The sequence below is a fragment of the Scyliorhinus torazame genome, chromosome 17, assembly GCF_047496885.1.
Source record: "Scyliorhinus torazame isolate Kashiwa2021f chromosome 17, sScyTor2.1, whole genome shotgun sequence".
NCBI lineage: Eukaryota > Metazoa > Chordata > Chondrichthyes > Carcharhiniformes > Scyliorhinidae > Scyliorhinus > Scyliorhinus torazame.
The window spans coordinates 29054584-29073227 of record NC_092723.1 but is presented as its reverse complement, the minus strand read 5'-3'; the positions used below and the strand labels follow the sequence as shown (position 1 = coordinate 29073227).

The 18644-nt window shown below is 49.2% G+C and overlaps 1 protein-coding gene across 1 annotated transcript; it reads right to left on the bottom strand.

Moving 5' to 3' along the window:
- Positions 1–489: 489 nt before the first annotated feature.
- On the bottom strand, positions 490–17219 carry LOC140393806 (C4b-binding protein alpha chain-like). The gene is made up of 6 exons (XM_072480261.1): positions 16984–17219; positions 13663–13854; positions 12443–12542; positions 5228–5301; positions 3394–3579; positions 490–712 (listed from the first exon to the last, which is right to left on the bottom strand). Exons 1-6 carry the CDS (start codon positions 17063–17065, stop codon positions 519–521), a joined length of 828 nt encoding a protein of 275 aa, XP_072336362.1. The 5' UTR covers positions 17066–17219; the 3' UTR covers positions 490–518.
- Between the last annotated feature and the right edge of the window lie 1425 nt (positions 17220–18644).

The following is an 18644-nucleotide window of genomic DNA, read 5'->3' as shown; positions in this document are numbered from 1 at the left end:
TCTTTTCTTTCTCGTTTTTTTTAAAATAAATGTGATTTTTGTAAAAATTTAAAATTGCAATGAAAATGAAGTTAGACTTCAAAAAGCCTTTAGCACAAAAATCTGTTCATTATTTAAAAACACTCCCTAGATTATAAAATTACTTTTTTCAGGGCGAGTTCTGTTGATCAAACTTTATTGATCACTTTGCTGTTAAAAATCCAGTGACACCTGATGTAACATTTTATTTGTGTTTGAAGGAAAAGTTGAAATTCCCATTGATTTTCAGTGTTTACTGACCTTCGGAGGAGCCACAATGCAGCCTGTGGCAGAGTCTCAAGTGAGAGACCATGAATTACTACAAGATTTTCACATTAACCTGAACATACTGGTCCGTCTGAGAAATAGTGATAGTGAACACTGAAGCAGCTCACTAATAAACTGCCTCCAACCCCCCGCCGAAGAATCTGGCCTATTCTTCAAACAGACTATACAGAGTTCAATTCAGAACTAATTCTACCCTCAAGTTTAAGAGATGGTTACTCACGAGGTCTGCAAATAGGTGGCGATGGTTCAAACATGCTAGTCTCATTGCATCTGATGACATTAGCGCCAACCATTTCATAACCGTCTTTACAGCGGTAGGTGATCGAGTCATGATATTTGTAGGTTGGTCCAAATCCATTCACAGCATTGCTGTTTGCAGGATCTGGAGGACGCTGACACTGAACAACTGACAAAAGAACAAAACGTATTATAAAGACAGCAAAATTGAATATATAAACTCAATGACCAGCAAAAATTAAAAGCCATGTTCATTCGGAGGGCCACAAGAACCTCCTTTAGAAGTATGAAGTGTGATATACCGAAAACTTTAAAATGTCAAATAAGATCATTTAATATTCAAACCATCTTCGACTCTGCAACTTTATCAAGCAGATTACTGCAAACATTTATCATTGCCCAAATAGTTTTCTTTTTGCTCGAGACAATAATCTGAACTGACTGCATCTATACAATGAAATACTTTATATATACACCTCAAATGAAGTATCCCTAAACATTCTTTAGCTAAACTACTGAATTTAAGTTTTCTAATTCTTTACTTCACACAAACCTCCTCCAATGACTCTCCATTGACATCCAACTGGCTTTCATTATTATCTATATAATCATAGCCAAAGCATTTGCAATAACTTTGCGTTCAACTTGTGCACTGTTACCCCTGTATCCTTAAAGAACAATTTAACCTCTTCCTACTTCAAAGGAGGTATATATAAAGTATTTCATGGTATAGATGCAGTCAGTTCAGATTATTGTCTCAAGCCTCTCGGATGAAAGGTCAAAAATAGGGATATGGTGTATTAAAATGATCTTTATTACTAACAGTATTGAAATATCTTTAACATAACACCAGAAAGAGCAGCACGGTGGCTCAGTGGTAGCACTGCAGTCTCACGGCGCCGAGGTCCCAGGTTCGATCCCGGCTCTGGGTCACTGTCCGTGTGGAGTTTGCACATTCTCCCAGTGTTTGCGTGGGTTTCGCCCCCACAACCCAAAGATGTACAAGGTAGGTGGATTGAACATGCTAAATTGCCCCTTAATTGGAAAAAAATTGGGTACTCTAAATTTTAAAAAAACATACCAGAAAATAGCTTACAATAATCCCTTAAACAATGCGAATGAAAACAGTGACCCTTAATTGCTATCTTTACTCCCAAACACAAAATAAATCTCAGCTCACAATCCACTGTTAAATACAGTTTGCCCTCAAAAGAGATGAGATCCTTTGCCACTTCTTTAAAGAAAAAAATTGGGATCCTATCAGAACCATAAAGAAAGTCTGGCTATATTTCTTCAAAAGCAGCTTCAGCTCACCTTCTAATTACACTCGGAACTGCTTGGAAAGTAACTCCAAATCTAGTTACAGACATATATTTTAATTGAACTGAGATGCTTGACTTCTGCTCACATCAACTAACAACAAAAACTGTTTTTCTGCAGAATGCTCGATACGTTGGCTCCAACCAGTAATTAATTTATCCTACCAAGCGGAAATCTAAATAACTCCACAGGGAACCCCCTCTTAATCCAAACGAAACTGCATTAACCCAAGCTTTTTACAATGCCTTAACTGCACCCCTGGGCTCCCAACCGTTCAAACCAGGATTCATTAAAACCATGACTGCAGCAGTCAAACACACTCTAACCAGGCTTTTAACCCCAACTGCACCAAATACCTACAATACAATGGGCGGGATTCTCCAGTTGCCGACGTCGAAATCGTGTTTGGTGATCGGCTGGAGATGACCTGTTTCTGACTAAATCAGCGGCGGCACTGCTTTCGCGATGCTCTGCCCCCTCAAGGGACATTGCCCGAGGCCCAACCCCTGATGCTCTGCCCCCGACACTGGCCAAATTCCGACGGCATCAGTCAGGTGTGCCATTATCCGTTGGGAACTCGACGTGGCAGCTGCGGACTCAGTCCAACGCCACCAGTCGGGGGAACGGCTGATCCGCAGGGGGAGGGGGGGGACTTTATTAGGGGTTGGGGACACTGATGGGTTGTGATCCGGGGCTCGTGAGCCGGCCAAAAGGGGGGGGCACTATTTTGCAGGCCGGCCAAGTTGCACAGCGAGGTTGCTGGAGGCCGCCATCGTGTACATGCGTGGCCACGGACCCGGCAATTCTCCGGGCCGTATCGCCAGCTGAATGCGGATGCTCTTACGCTGCCAGCTACTAGCCTCCAGCCAAACAGAGGATCGGTGACCGTATTGCACCGAATATTCGGTCGTAAAATGCCACTGTTCCCACGCCGGTGTGAAGACATAGCCCAATATATCTGAAATTCCTACATTCATCATACTAGTTATATATTTTAATTGCATTCTGTTTCAGCTTATACAGACCAAGTAGTGCCTGAAGAGGAAGCCTAATTAGTGGAAGGAAAGAGCTTTAAATATTAGCCCTAAGATTATAGGAGACAAATAATCCACATAGATTGTCCCTCATTTCCTATATTATAAAAACATGCATGATAATCAGTACTGTCTATCGTCGGAGAGCATGGTGGTACAGTGGTTGGCACTGCTGCCTCACGGCGCCGAGGTCCCAGCTTCGATCCCGGCCCTGGGTCACTGTCCATGTGGAGTTTGCACATTCTCCCAGTGTTTGCGTGGGTTTCGCCCCCACAACCCAAAGATGTGCAGGGTAGGTGGATTGGCTGCACTAAATTGCTCCTTAATTAGAATAAATGAATTGGGTAGCGTAAAAATTTTTTTTTTTTTTTTTTTTATAAAAGTACTGTCTACTGACTGCAGAATGTGTTGCAATGCTAAAACACCAAATAACAACCATCTCAACTCTAGCTGTAAAAGGCAATTAAAATAAATTCTGATTGTGTACTTAAATCACCTTTGCATTTTGGTGGCGCCTTGTCCCATTTGCCAGATATAGTGCAAGTAAGTTGTTCTTCACCAATCAATGAGTAGTCACCATTACACGAATATTGTGCTACCATTCCCGATGTCCACGTGTCTCCTTTGGGCGGTGCTGTAACCTTCCCATTACTAATGGATGCAGGGTAATCACATGAGACCACTGGAGATAAATGAAAAATAGTTAATATTATGAACAGACTGTCAGAACAAAACGTCACCTTGAGGGATTAAAATCTGACAAGTTCAGTAACACCGCATACTTGTGAACAAATATGCTGCCACATAAGGTAGAGCATTTTTTTTTTCCAATTCTCTCCCGTATATGTTCAATGATGAGCAATGAAATCCATCCAGCCTACTCCAGACTTCAGAGGCATATTGTAATACACAACGGATAGTCTACAAATCAACGAAAAGCATGTGATCTCCAGTGAGGACAGAAAAACAAGAGGGGAAATTCCTCCCCAACTCATCTCTGGTTAAAACTAGTTCAGAAACCACACTGACCCTGCATTCCAAGTATCATCTTGTACATGAGGGGATATACCTTGCTCATAGCATAAACAACACCAATCTGCAGTCAATTCCAGTGGTCCAATATTCTCTGGGAAAAGTATCACATCCTGAATTTGTATCCCCAACCCGACACACAGCAAAGACCCAATCACTTCTGGGAACAGCATTTGGCAGGGGAGGAGTGAGCGAGCAGATCCTTCCTCACTTTATTAAAATTCCCCTCTCAATAACATTCTTTCCCAATTACTTGCTTTGCCAATTCATACAGTAGGACACCCAGATTCCTCTGCATCAGTGTTCTGCAATCCTTTAGATAGCATGTTGTTATTTATTCTTCCTACTAAAATTGATACTTTACACTTGCCCACATTGTACTCCATTTGTTAGATCTTTGCTCATTCACTAATAACCAGATCATCTGTTTTAGTCATGTTGGTTGAGGGATAAATATTGCATAGGAACAGGGGTAACTTTTTCCAAATAATGCCTTGGTATCCTTTACACCCATCTGAGGGGCAGGTAGGCTACAGTGCAACGACACATCTGAAAGATATCACCTCAAATGCTCCCTCAGTACTACACTGGAATTTTCGGGTGCCCAGCTCCTGAAGTGGGTCTTGAAACCCACAACCCTCTGACTCGGAGACAAATGTTATCAACTGAGTGATAGCTCATTTTGCATCACTCTTCAAACAGTACCCCAGTCTCTGGCAAAATATATTACCACTGATCAAAAGGTACCAGCTGTGAATAGCAGGCTAAAATATATCTGTGACAATATATCTGTGACACAATTCCCTACAAGTTTCTGCAGAAAGTTCCTGGCTGGACACCTCTGACCCTTTCCCACTCGGTGTCTAAACAATCTTGATCAGTTCTCAGCATTGCCATTTTTTTTCCTATTGTTTCTCACCTCAAGAACCTGTGCCTTACCCCCACCATCCACCCGACAACCTGCTTTTCCAGTCAAAAAAAAAAGCTGGAACCTAGATCCTTCCTCCTGCCTCTATGTCATGCAGCAAACAAATGCCAACCACAGCTTGATGTGGTGCAAGCATTTCCTACCAAAGAATACTATCTTTTTTCTGGAACACAACCCAACAACGTCACACTGAAAATGCCAAGAGAAAAGATGAGAGCAAACATTTAGAATACAGCGAAGGCAAAAGAAAATGATTATTAGAGGAGAGCAGACACTCCACAAAGTCCTTGAATTTACCCGCATTGAAGCACCTCAAGGTTATGCATCAAAACAACTCAAAACCTTTGAGAAACATTGAACTTTAACTTACTGTCACATCGTGGGACCTGGCCATCCCACCCATCAGCTACACATACACGGTAATCTCGACCGACTATCAGATAGCTAAAAAAGTCAAAACAAAAAGTCACTCATCACACACAAAGTTTAAAGCTAAATGGGGATGTTACAGGAAAGCAATCAGGGATGAGTGTTAACAATTATAGCGCAAAAGCATTGAATTACCACAATACAAATAATGGCACTTTAGTACAATGCTCTTTGTATTAGAATACCAGATGGGCAAATAAAAAAATCAGGATGGTGTATTGTTATTGTATGAGAAGGGTCCTCATCCACACTTCTCACACTCGTCTGCCACCCCCTGGAAGAACCCACTCATCCTCGCCCAAGAGGTCGAATTCAGCCTGCGCATTGCCTCACTCGACATCCTATATCCACCTCCTTCAGTTCTCATTAATCCTCACGACCTGTGCGGCCCCCTCCTCCCCCAACCACTCAGGTTATATCCCCAATCCTACCCTCCGCTTCCACATCCCGGAGAAGCAATCGCTCCAACAGGGTATACTCCAGCAGCTTGCGGAACCCTCTCTATTCTTTCCATGTCAAGTCCCTCGCTTGCATATACCTGAACTTTCTTCCCGTCAGCAACTCCCTCTCCCGCAGCTCTTCAAGACTTACAAACCTCTCCTTCAGGTACAAATCCCTTGCCCTCATCAGCCCCACCTCTCTCCACCTCCTAAACATGCCATCCGTCTCCCCCAGCTTAAGCCCATGGTTCCCACACATCCCCTCCATCCTAAAGTTGTGTTGCCCTATTATGTATTTTCTTTTATTCCCTTTTCTTCTCATGTACTTAATGGTCTGTTGAGCTGCTCGCAGAAAAATACTTTTCACTGTACCTCGGTACACGTGACAATAAACAAATCCAATCCAATCCAAGTGCCTCAACTGGTTCCACACCCTAATCGTGGATTGTACCACTGGGCTCACAGTGTACCCCCTCGCCGCCAGCGGAAGCGGCACTGTCACCATGGCCCCCAGGCTGGACCCTCAACTGGACTCTTCTTCCATCCAAACCATTCTAATCACTATCGTTCCCACCACTGCCTCACCTTCTCCACATTTGCCGCCCAGAGGTAGTGCAACAGGTTTGGTAACGCCAATCCCCCTTTCTGCCTCTGCAGCAGGCCCTCTTCACCCTAGGTACCTTCCCCGCCCATATAAACTCTGAAATCGCTGCATCAAGTTTCTGGAAAAGGGCCATCGGAATGTAGATCAGGAGGGTTAGGAATACAAACAGGGAGGGTTTGGAATACAAACAGGAACCTTATTAGAACGTTCATTTTTACCACCTGGACCCTCCCCACCAATGACAGGTGTAACAAATTGCATCTCCCAAAGTCCTCTCTAACCTCCTCCACCAACTTTGTCAGGTTCCATTTGTGCATTGTCACCCATGCCCGTCACCTCAATCCTCAAATACATAAACGTGTCCCTGGCAACCCTAAATGGTAACACCCCAAGATTGGCTGCCCGACTGGTCATATTGACCAGAAACACCTCACTCTTTTCAGCTAATAGCCCAACAAAGCCCTGAATCCCTCTCAGTATGTCCATGATTCTCCCCATACTCTCCAATGGGTCCGACACGAACAGCAGCATATCAGAGCACAGCGACACCCGGCATTCCCTACTCCCTCTCACAATCCCCTGCCACTCTACTGACCCCCAAGGGCCATCGCCAAGGGCTCTATCACCAGCCCGAATAGCAGCGGCGACAGCGGACACCCTTGCCTCGTTCCCCTGTGCAACCCAAAACTCCTGTTGTTTGACCTTACATCATCACCAGGGCCATGTACAACAGACGCACCCACACCACGAACTTCGGCCCATACCCAAACCTTCTCATAAATCTCAAATAGGTACTGCCACTTCACCCGGTCGAAAGTCTTCTCCGCGTCCATAGAGACCACCCGGTCGAAAGTCTTCTCCGCGTCCATAGAGACTACCACCTCTGGTATGCGCCCCTTCGATGGGGTCATGACCACATTTAATAACCACCTAATGTTACTGGAAAGCTGCTTCCCTTTACAAAGCCTGTCTGGTCCTCTGCAACCACCCCCGAACACATCCTTCCTCCCTCCCTGCCACTAACTTAGCCAACACTTTCACATCAGTGTTCAACAGTAAAATGAGCCTGTATGACCCGTCTTTCCCCTTGTTCGAGATTAGCGTGATCGACGCCTGGGTCAGTGTCTCTGGTATCTCTTCCTTCTCCAGGGCCTCGTCCAGCATCCCTAGTAAATGTGGTGCCAACTCCGTGGCGAACGCTTTATAGAACTTCTCATAATACTCCGAACGCCTTGTCAACCTTCCCTGGCTCCAACAATACCTCCCCCTTCCCATACCCTTAGAATTTCCCCAGATGCGTCCTGCGTCCGGAGCTGATGGGCTAGCATAGGGCTTGCCTTTTCTCCATATTCATATTGCACCACCCTCGCCCTTCATTGCTGCCCCACTGCCTTCCCTGTCGTCAGCCTGTCAAACTGCCCTGTGAACTCTTCCTCTGCGCCAACCCCTTCTTGGCAGGGGCACTCAAATATTTCCTGTCCACCTCTACTATCTCAGCCAACAACCCTCCATGCTCCTCCCTCCTCCTATTTGTGCACCTTGAACGAGAAAACATCCCTCTCGAACCACCGCCTTCAACGTCTCCCAAATGTGGCCGCTGATTCAACTCCACATAATCTCTGATCACCGACCGTCCCTTCTCACAGAACTCCTTGTCTGCCAAAAGCCCCAAATCTAACCTCCATCCGGGCCCCTGCTCCTGCCTCAAGCTAAGTCCGACCACCAGCCAGTGCAGTGCATGATCTGCGATCATGATTCCTGGGTACTCTGTCCCGACCACCACCGCTCAGTTCACTACAAGAAAGTTAATTCTAGAGTATACATGAGAGAAAGATGACTCGTTTCCCCTGGGTTCCTAAACCTCCACGGATCCACCATTCCATCCTTTCCATAAACCTCCCAACTCCTTCGCCATCCTCAACATGCCATTGACTTAAGGCTCAACTCATCCACCCTTGTTCCAGCAGGCAATCCCATAACCAACCGATGCGTGTCCAGGTCCGGATAGTTCCCAGCAACCCCTTCACAAACCCCACGTCATCCCAATGGAGCGCATAAACGTTCACTAGCACCACATGCGTCCCCTACAACACCCCTCACTACCACAAACCTCCCACCCGGATCCAGCACTTCCTTGGCCCTTACAAACCCCATCCTTTTCTCAGCAGGATGGCCACCCACCACAACATTGAAATCAAATCCCAAGATAAATACCTGACCCACCCATCCCTTTCTGATCCTTCACCTGGAGGTGCATCTCATGCAGAAGATCACCCCTGCCTACAAGCTCAAGTGCGCGAAGACCCAACACTTTTCACCGCCCGTTCAATCCACTTACGAACATTACTGGAGGCATGCGCCTCGACTCCTCTCTACTGTCTGCCATTCTCCCCTTTCTCCTATTATTTTGCCCTGAACCGGACCCATCCAAAAAGGCCCCCTTCCCCACCCATGACCCTGCTCATTCTCCAATACTGCCACGTCACATGCAACCACCCCGCACCCCCACCCCCCCCACCCCCCCCCCCCCCCCCCCCCACCCCCCAAACCAACCTGGTCAACCCTGCATCTACTTCCCCTATCTCACTTCCATTCACCAGCATTACCAGCCAGCGTGGCAGCTCCTGCCCAAAGACTCCTCCTGTCTACCCCTCCACACCCCCGTTTCCCTTGGTCTGTGCAAATGGCTCCTTGTGGGCCCTATCCTCCCCTACACACCCAAAGAGATCCAAAACCACAGGTCAACCCCCCCCCCCCCCACCCCCCTCCAAAACGAAAATCACCTCAAACGGACCGGGGGGTGGGGGGCGCAGTTGGCCCTTTACAAACTTGTTGCCCCTTAAACAATCACAACGACAAAAGCAGCCCACCCAAAGCCCCCCCATCCTCCAGCTCCCACAGTACCCGCATCTTGAAATGAAATGAAAATCGCTTGTCACCAAGTAGGCTTCAAATGAAGTGTTGAACTGTGAAAAGCCCCTAGTCGCCTCATTCCGGTGCCTGTTCGGGGAGGCTGGTACGGGAATTGAACAGGCGCTGCTGGCCTGTCTTATTCTGCTGTAAAAGCCAGCTATTTGGCCCTGTACTAAACCAGCCCCTTAATCCAATCTGTTGTTCCAGCTCCTCAGTCTCCCATCAGCATTCAGTTTCTCCCCCAGTTTATGGTCTCTAATGAAGTCATTTGCCTCTTCTGGAGTTTCAAAATAGTACTCCCGGCCTTCAAAATTCACCCATGTTTCGCCGGGTACAGTACCCCAAGCCAGATCAGCCTTTGGTATAGAACTGCTTTGGCCTTGTTGACCCCGACGTGTCTTTTCGCCAGCTCCTTCCGATGTTCTAATGATTCGGACCCTGTTTCCTCGCCATTCGCAGTTCCGCTTCTCCCTAGCCCATCGCAGGGCCTTTTCCTTCTTCACAAACTGATGGAGCCTCACAATCACCCTGGCAGCTCCCCCGCTCTTGTCTTTTGCCTTAGGGACCAGTGTGCCCCATCTACCTCTAGGGCCTTGTCCAGCAACCCCCCCCCCCAGCATCCGGGAGACATACCTTGTGGCACTCATGCCTTCCATGCCCCCTGGCAAGCCAATGTTATGCAGATTCTGCCTTCTGGATCTGTTCTCCTGCTCCTCTACCTATGCCCTTAGCGAGTTGCAAGGTCCCCCAGGAGCCTCACCTCCGCCTTCAGTGCCACTGCCCCATCGCTGCGATCAGACATTACCTTCTCCATCTCCCGGATCTGTGACCCGTGCCTCCAGCCACTTCTCTCTCATCGATCCTTTCAGTAGTGCGACCGTTTCCTCGATGGCCTTCAACCGATCTCATGCATCTCCTTTAGCTGCTGGTTGGGGCGGGGGTCCACATCTTCAGTTACATTTTCCTTGCAAAATTCTTCCGTTTTCGGGTAAAAAGAGCTCAAACCAACACCTTTGAGCCAGAGCTGCCCTGAACCACCTGCAAATCCACCCAATGCAGTGCGTGGTCAGAGACCACGATCGCCGAATACCCTGAGTCAGCCACCACCGCCATGTCCATCACCAAAATGTTGTTCCGGGAATAAACCCAGTGCAGATGGGAGAAGTATGAAATCGTCTTCACCCTTGGCCTACCATTTCCAACACACACCTCAAAATCCTCATCATCCAATTTGGGCTATAACGTTTACCATGACCACAGGAATCCCCCTCCAGTTTCCCACTGACCACCACCCCAGGTCAGCCACAATGCTACACATCTCACGCCACCCTCTTATAGATCAACACCACCACTCTCCTCGTTTTCATATCCAGCCTAGAATGGAACACCTGCCCCTCCCATCCCTTCATCAGCCCGGTCCTGATCCCCCAACTTCAGATGCGTCTCCTGTAAAACCATCACGCCTGCCGTCAAGCTCTTCAGATGCCTGAACACACGCGACTGTTTAATCGGTCCGTTCAGCCCTCTCAAGTGCCATGTGACCAGCCTGGTTAGCGGACTCCTCACCCCCCTCCACTGCCAATCTGCCATTCCTCTTCTTGAGCCAGTCCCGGCCCACGTCACGCACCTCTTCGGGCCCGTCCTCGGATGTCCGCCGCTATCTCTCCCTTCCCAACTGCGCCCATGTCAGCAACACCCCCTCAACCCCAAAGAATCAACCCCATCCCCCCCTCACGCCTTTTTCCTGACGACTCCCCACTCAGTTAACTAGCCCATCCAGCTAGCATCATGGGCCCCCACCTAAGGCCTCTAAGCTCCCTTACCCCTCGAGTCCACCCCTTCCCCCCCCCCTCCCAAACCAACAAAGAACAAAAGGCACACTCACCATCGCCGCCCTCTACCAAAACCCACATTCTACCATAAACACAAAGCTCCTCTACAAAGTTCAGTGTCCTCACACTACTCCCAAACATGGTCCCTCAAACTCCATCGCCTCCTCTGGCGAGTTAAAATAAGACTCCTGTTTCTGATGGGTCACCCATAAGCGGACAGGATATAAAACCCCAAACTTCACCCCTTCTTGAAGAGGGCAGCCTTTATCCGGTTGAACCTGGTTCTCCTCTTTGCCAACTCCGCTTCCAGGTCTCTGTAGACCCGCAGCTCACTAAGCTCACTCCCTTCCCAGGTGCACCTCCGGTCTGCTTCACCCATTTTGAAATCTTTCCTTTGTTGCGGCACTTTGTGTATCCTCTTCGCGTTGCAAGTGCCTGGCAGGAGTTAAAGCATGGCACCCATCATGATAAAAGTTGAAGATGACCTTGATCATTGGCCAGATAGGAATGAACAGGGCGGTCATCGACATAAGGCAAACTACAGCCGCTAGAAATAATTTACTGGCTGCTTGGAGGGGGAAGGAGGAAGTCCTCATCAGGCTGAAGACCAAACTTAAACATTACATTTTATTAACTGTTTACTCCAGATGTATTTAATTAGTTGAATTAAAAAACCTCAGCTGTCATGGTGGAATCTGAACTCATAACTCTGGAGCATTAGTCCAACCTGCTGGATGGTATCCTGGTAACATTACTATTATGCTACTCTTCTTCTGGGCATGAATGCCACTTGTGCATGATGTGGGCTTAGGAGGAATGGATCACTTTTATGAACTGGTTATGGATCCTGTGATCAATTAGAAATTAAATGTTTCTTCTTCATAACCATTTGAGGGAACCCAGGTGAAAGGCCAAATTTAATCACTAAGTTCACAGCACATAATTAAGCATTTACGCAAACCAACTTGCTCATGATAATGAATCCGCACAATTGAATTTGAAGCCCAACTCAGAAGCAAGGAGGATAGCAGTGATGAGAAATAAAAAGAAACAAAACAGCTTCCATAGCTGGGATTATGGGGTGTCGATGGACCAGTCTAGAGGTACACTGGGACACCCTCCTTCACAAAACAAATAATAGAATCTTTCAAAACTATATATTGACCCTCATTCAGGAATCTGTGGATGCAATACTTAACCAAAGTTACAAAATAAAAAATTAACCAGATTCAAAAGCACAAGTTGTCACCTTCTTAGGATGGTGTTAAGATGCTTTGCTCTCTACACCTTTAATAATTAAAAAGGAACACAAGATATCACTAAGGTCACATAAGCTACTTTCAGCTGTTTACTTATTGAATACTCACCCTTCGTCACAAAAAAAATAAACTTTCTTTCCCAGAGTAGTACCATCTGCTGCTCTATAATATCCGTTCAGAATCTCCCCTGGATTACCACAGTTTCTTGCTACACAGGAAAAAAATAGAAAATGCAGCGACTTTACAAATCTCCAACAGGCCTTTCCAGCACAAATTTCAAATAAATTGATACACAACTTTTCAAAAAATATCAGACTGCCCCAGTTTATTTTATGGCCAAGAAAATAAACAGCAAGGTAAAGATTCCACAATTGGGGACACTGCTTTAAGATGTATTTTTTTTTTTTATAAATGTACCACATGGATTCATGATTACTTTTAGCAGCCATCATAAATGGAGGGATCTGACTCGTGAAATACTAGCTTTGGTCTGTATTTTCTTACTAGAAAGGGGAGAATCTCAGTAACTTTTCCAACAGATTTGGGGAGTTTGGGGACATCCTGGGGTTACCATTGACCAGAAATTGAATTGCACCAGCCATATAAATACTGTGGCTATCTGAGCAGGTCAGAGTCTCAGAATCCTGTGGAGAGTAACTGACCTCCTGACTCAAGAAAGCCTGCCTACCACCCACAAGGCACAGTCCAGAGTGTGATTGAATACTCTCCACTTGCCTGGATGAGTGCAGCTCCAACAACACTCCTGAAGCTCGATACCATCCTGGATAAAGCAGCTCATTTAATTGCTACCCCTTCCACAAGCATTGATGAAGTGGCAGCAGTGTGTACCATCTGCAAGATTGACTGCAGGAACTCGCCATGGCTCCTTAGGCAGTACCTTCCAACCCACGAACATTCCCATCTAGAAGAACAAGGGCAGCAGATACCTGGGAACACCACCACATGGAGGTTCCCCTCCAAGTCATTCACCACCCAGATTTGGAAATACATCGCCGTTCCTTCATTGTCGCTGGCTCAAAATCCTGGAACTCCCTCCCTAACAGCACTGGAGATGTAACTACACCTCAGGGACTACAGTTCAAGGAGGCAGCTCACCACCACCAAGGACAAGGGATGGGCAAAAAATGCTGACCTAGCCAGCAATGTCCACGCCCCACAAATATGTTTTTAAATTAAAAATTGGTAATATTCAAGACAAACTATTTGCATCCATGGAATAAAATTCCAGCAAAGTTGCTTCTTTCCAGATAGAGCAGGGTAAGGTAACAGGCGGAGGGGAAGAGAATAAAATTATTCTGATTACTTACGTTCACAACTGGTCTGTATTGGTCCCCAAGTTGAACCTTCCAGGCAGGTAATGGTTTTTGAACTCCCTTCCTTCAAACTGTAACCGGGGTAACAGGCGTAGTAGACTATGGTAGCGACAGGAAATGAAGTCATGGAACTGAATTTCTCAGCTAGAAAGCCATTCGGCAGCATTGGAGGAGTGCCACATTGACCTTGAAAAAAAAGTTTCAACTTTCACTAAGTACTCTTTATTTAAAACACGAGAGATCAATTAGCACATTAAGTTAAATCTGAACGATATCTTCCTTAAATCAGACGTTTTATACCTCTTCAGCTAGTCTAGTCCAAGACTGCCCTTGTAGCCGTAAACACCGTCCTGTTGCTAATCAGGATAGCTACCCCCTAGACCTTGTCCCATAACATGAATGGTACATCTGTCCCACCCAGCCCTTCCTTATCCGCAGTCGGTGCTTCTCCCTCCGGTGTGTCGCTTGGAGGAAGAATATGTCATCTTTCAAACTTCAAAAGGGTGAAGAAGATTCTGGATATTTTCACTGGGCCGTTAAGTCCCCCAACATTCCAGGTGATTATCCTGGTGGGGATTGTCCCATCAGCCTGCACCTTACCTGCTGAGAGTCATCACTTTCTTGTCCTTGTATTCCCCTTTTGCCCCCCCCCCCTTCTCCATTCCCCTGCTTGCATTTTCCATCCTTGCCCTTGATCCCTATCCCCTGCCAGACACCCCCTCCCTGGCAAGGAAGCGCACTGCAGACCCCTTGCTTTCGTTCTTCTTAGCGCTGGCTTTCCCCGCTAGGTGTGCTGCACCCCCCCCCCCCCCCCGGGGCTGATCGTATCCCTTTCCCATACCCGCTAGATATCTGTTCCCTCAGTTTCTCCCTCACCCTCATCCCCCCTGCCTTCGCCCTTCCCTTTGGTCGGACATTTCTTCTGAAAGCGAGGCAGTACAGTCACGCACAAACATAGTATGCGTCCATTAGTGGTTCCTTTTTCCCCCTTTTCCTACTCCCTTCGCCGTCAGCATTGCCTTTGCCTGCCCCTTGTGCGGCCGTTCATCCGAACAACCCGTCCACATCTGCTGGTGTGTTGAAATAGTGTCCTTGTTTTGGAACGTGACCCAGAGCCTGGCTGAGAACAGCATTCCAAATTTCACTCCCCTTTTGTACAGGATGGATTTTGCCTGATTGAACTCGCCCTGCCCTTTGCCACGTCTGCCTTTCCGCCCAACTTTGCTCCATTCTGGCCATGGGTCCTAATGTGGCTCTGGATAATTCTCCCTGTTGAGTTGTCATATGATTAGCCTTTTCACAGTCAATTCACAAACAAAAAGAGCAGATAAAAATAAATGGTTTGTCAAGTCATACACAGAACCGTTTCCCTTTAGCAGCTAGTATAATATCCAAAATGATGTTATGTTCTTATGAGATACCATGTCTGTTATTCAACTAGTGATCCAGCACAGTAACTGGAACCTTGTATCCAAAAGCCTCTCTTCATTGTAATGAATAACAAGCACCCCCACCCTAAAAGATATGTTGGAGTAGAATAACAATTTTACCAGTGACTTTTCAGAATTAATCGTCAGAGTCAATGAAGTGCCTGATTAAAAGGGGGGGGAAGAAGAGGGGGTGGGGGGGGGAGAAGAAGGGGGTGGGGGGGGGGAGAAGAGGGGGTGGGGGGGGGGAAGAAGAGGGGGTGGGGGGGGGGGGGAGAAGAGGGGTGGGGGGGGGGGGAGAAGAGGGGGTGGGGGGGGGGAGAGAAGAGGGGGTGGGGGGGGGGAGAAGAGGGGGTGGGGGGGGGGAGAAGAGGGGGTGGGGGGGGGGAGAAGAGGGGTTGGGGGGGGGGAGAAGAGGGGGTGGGGGGGGAGAAGAGGGGGTGGGGGGGGGGGAGAAGAGGGGGTGGGGGGGGGGAGAAAGAGGGGGTGGGGGGGGAGAAGAGGGGGTGGGGGGGAGAAGAGGGGTGGGGGTGGGGAGAAGAGGGGGTGGGGGGGGGAGAAGAGGGGGGTGGGGGGGAGAAGAGGGGGGTGGGGGGGGAGAAGAGGGGGGTGGGGGGGGAGAAGAGGGGGGGGGAGAAGGGGGGGGAGAGAGGGGGGGGAGAAGAGGGGTGGGGGGGGAGAAGAGGGGGGTGGGGGGGGGAGAAGAGGGGGGTGGGGGGGGGAGAAGAGGGGGGTGGGGGGGGGGAGAAGAGGGGGGTGGGGGGGGGAGAAGAGGGGGGTGGGGGGGGAGAAGAGGGGGTGGGGGGGGGGAGAAGAGGGGGGTGGGGGGGGGGGGAGAGAGGGGGGTGGGGGTGGGGGGAGAAGAGGGGGGTGGGGGGGGGGAAGAGGGGGGTGGGGGGGAGAAGAGGGGGGTGGGGGGGAGAAGAGGGGGGGGGGGAGAGAGGGGGGGGGGGGGAGAAGAGGGGGGGGGGGGAGAAGAGGGGGTGGGGGGGAGAAGAGGGGGTGGGGGGGGGAGAAGAGGGGGTGGGGGGGGAGAAGAGGGGGTGGGGGGGGGGGAGAAGAGGGGGTGGGGGGGGGGGGAGAAGAGGGGTGGGGGGGGGGGAGAAGAGGGGGTGGGGGGGGGAGAAGAGGGGGGTGGGGGGGGGGGAGAAGAGGGGGGTGGGGGGGGGAGAAGAGGGGGTGGGGGGGGGAGAAGAGGGGGTGGGGGGGGGAGAAGAGGGGGTGGGGGGGGAGAAGAGGGGGTGGGGGGGGAGAAGAGGGGGTGGGGGGGGGAGAAGAGGGGGTGGGGGGGGGAGAAGAGGGGGTGGGGGGGGGAGAAGAGGGGGTGGGGGGGGGAGAAGAGGGGGTGGGGGAGAAGAGGGGGTGGGGGGGAGAAGAGGGGGGAGGGGCGGGGCGTGGGGGGAGGGGCGGGGCGTTGGGGGAGGGGCGTGGGGGGAGGGGCGGGGCGTGGGGGGAGCGGGGCGGGGCGTGGGGAGAGCGGGGCGGGGCGTGGGGAGAGCGGGGCGGGGCGGGGCGTGGGGAGAGCGGGGCGGGGCGGGGCGTGGGGAGAGCGGGGCGGGGCGTGGGGAGAGCGTGGCGGGGCGGGGCGTGGGGGGAGAGGGGCGGGGCGTGGGGGGAGAGGGGCGGGGCGTGGGGAGAGCGGGGCGGGGCGGGGCGTGGGGGGAGAGGGGCGGGGCGTGGGGGGAGAGGGGCGGGGCGTGGGGGGAGAGGGGCGGGGGCACCCGCCACACAACTTCTTCTGCCTTTTCGCCCTACTTTGCTCCGTTCTGGCTCTGGAGAATTCTCCCTGTCGAGCTCTCGGGGGGGGGGGGGGAGGGTTAGGGTTTCCCTGACATTAAAGGCGCTGCACAAAGGCGAGTGGTGAAACATCTCTGATGCAGTTGCTTACCCGTGACCCGGGCCACCCAGGCGGCCATTAGAGCGAGGATCAGCCTCCCTGACATTCCCCAATTCTCTCGATCTTCTAACATCCGTGCAGATTTTCCCTCGGCCGGAAAAAATGCAGAAAACTTTGGACCGTTCCTTCCCAGGGACCGTTACACTCTGCAGTGGTTTCTCGGCTCAAAAGCAACTAAATAGCCTCCAGCTCAAGTCGGTCTTGAGTCAACAGAGCACCGCCGCCCTGCTGACACCGGAAGGAAATCGCACCCCACTTCCGGAGCAGTGTGGTCAGCGCCGAGCGTCACTGTGACACTTGGACTGGAGCCATATTTTGTACAGGCACCTTTCGAAAAGTTTTTGCTCAAGTTTCTAACAATGTTGAAGTGAGTCATGTTCAAAGCGCCCGTGGATTTCAGGCGTGGCCCTAAATGGAAACTATACAATTGTGAAAACATCTTACAAATATGCCTGATTTTAAACTAATCATCCCCCACCCCCCACATTTGGAAATTGTTGTGCATCAAAACTGAGGAATATGTTCGAACAATGAGAGGGCTGCCAATTATCGGTGGAATGATTCAGTAAAGGCAATTCCTTATAAATCAAGTGACAATCTCCAAATATAGAAATCCAGTTGCTTCCTTATTCAAATATAAACTTTACAATTGTCATGAACCTCCCATCTATATACTGCTCAGTATCACTTAGATTTTTTTTTACAGGATGTGGGCATTGTTGGCTGGGCCTGAATTTATTGCCCATTGAGAGGGTGGTGTTGATGCCTTCTGTAAGTATCTGAGGCAAGGTACAATGTTTTTAAATTTTTTAAAATAAAAATTTAGTGTATCCAATTCATTTTTTCCAATTAAGCGGCAATTCAGCATGACCAATCTCCCTAGCCTGCACATCTTTGGGTTGTGGGGGTGAAACCCACACAAGCACGGGGAGAATGTGTAAACTACACGGACAGTGACCCAGAATCGAACCTGGGACCTCGGCGCCATGAGGCAGTAGGGTTGAACCACTGCGCCACCGTGCTGCCCTGCATAGGTACAATGTTAAGGAGGCAGTTCCAGGATTTTGACCCAGCAACAGTGAATGAACAATAATATATTTCCAAATCATGGTGGTGAGTGACTTGGAGGGGAACGCCCAGGTGATGGTCTTACCAGGTATCTGCTTCTCTTGTCCTTCCAGATGGTAAAAATCATGAGTTTGCAAGGTGCTGTCCAAGGAGACTTGATGAGTTCCTGCAATGAATCTTGTGAATTGTACTCACTGCTGCCACTGGTTCATCAGTAATGGAGGGAGTCATTGCTTGTGGAAAGCGCACCAATCAAGCAGGCCACTTTATCCTGGATGATATTGAGCTTCTTCAAACTTGCAAGGGACATCAAATCAATAAGAAATTTTATAGTTATATAAAGAGAAAATGAGTGGTCTAGAACAATGTAAGCCAACTAAAAGCTGAAAATTGAGATATTGTCGTTGATAGTGGTGCAATTGGAGACATGTTGAACAATTATTTTGCCTCAGTATTTACAGTTGAAAAGGAGAATAAGTTGCCAGAAGTTCCAAAAAAATGAATAGTCGATAGAGGACAGGGACCTAATACTTAAGTACTTAAGTACAGCATCAGTAACCAGGAAATTAATGGAACTAAAGAGT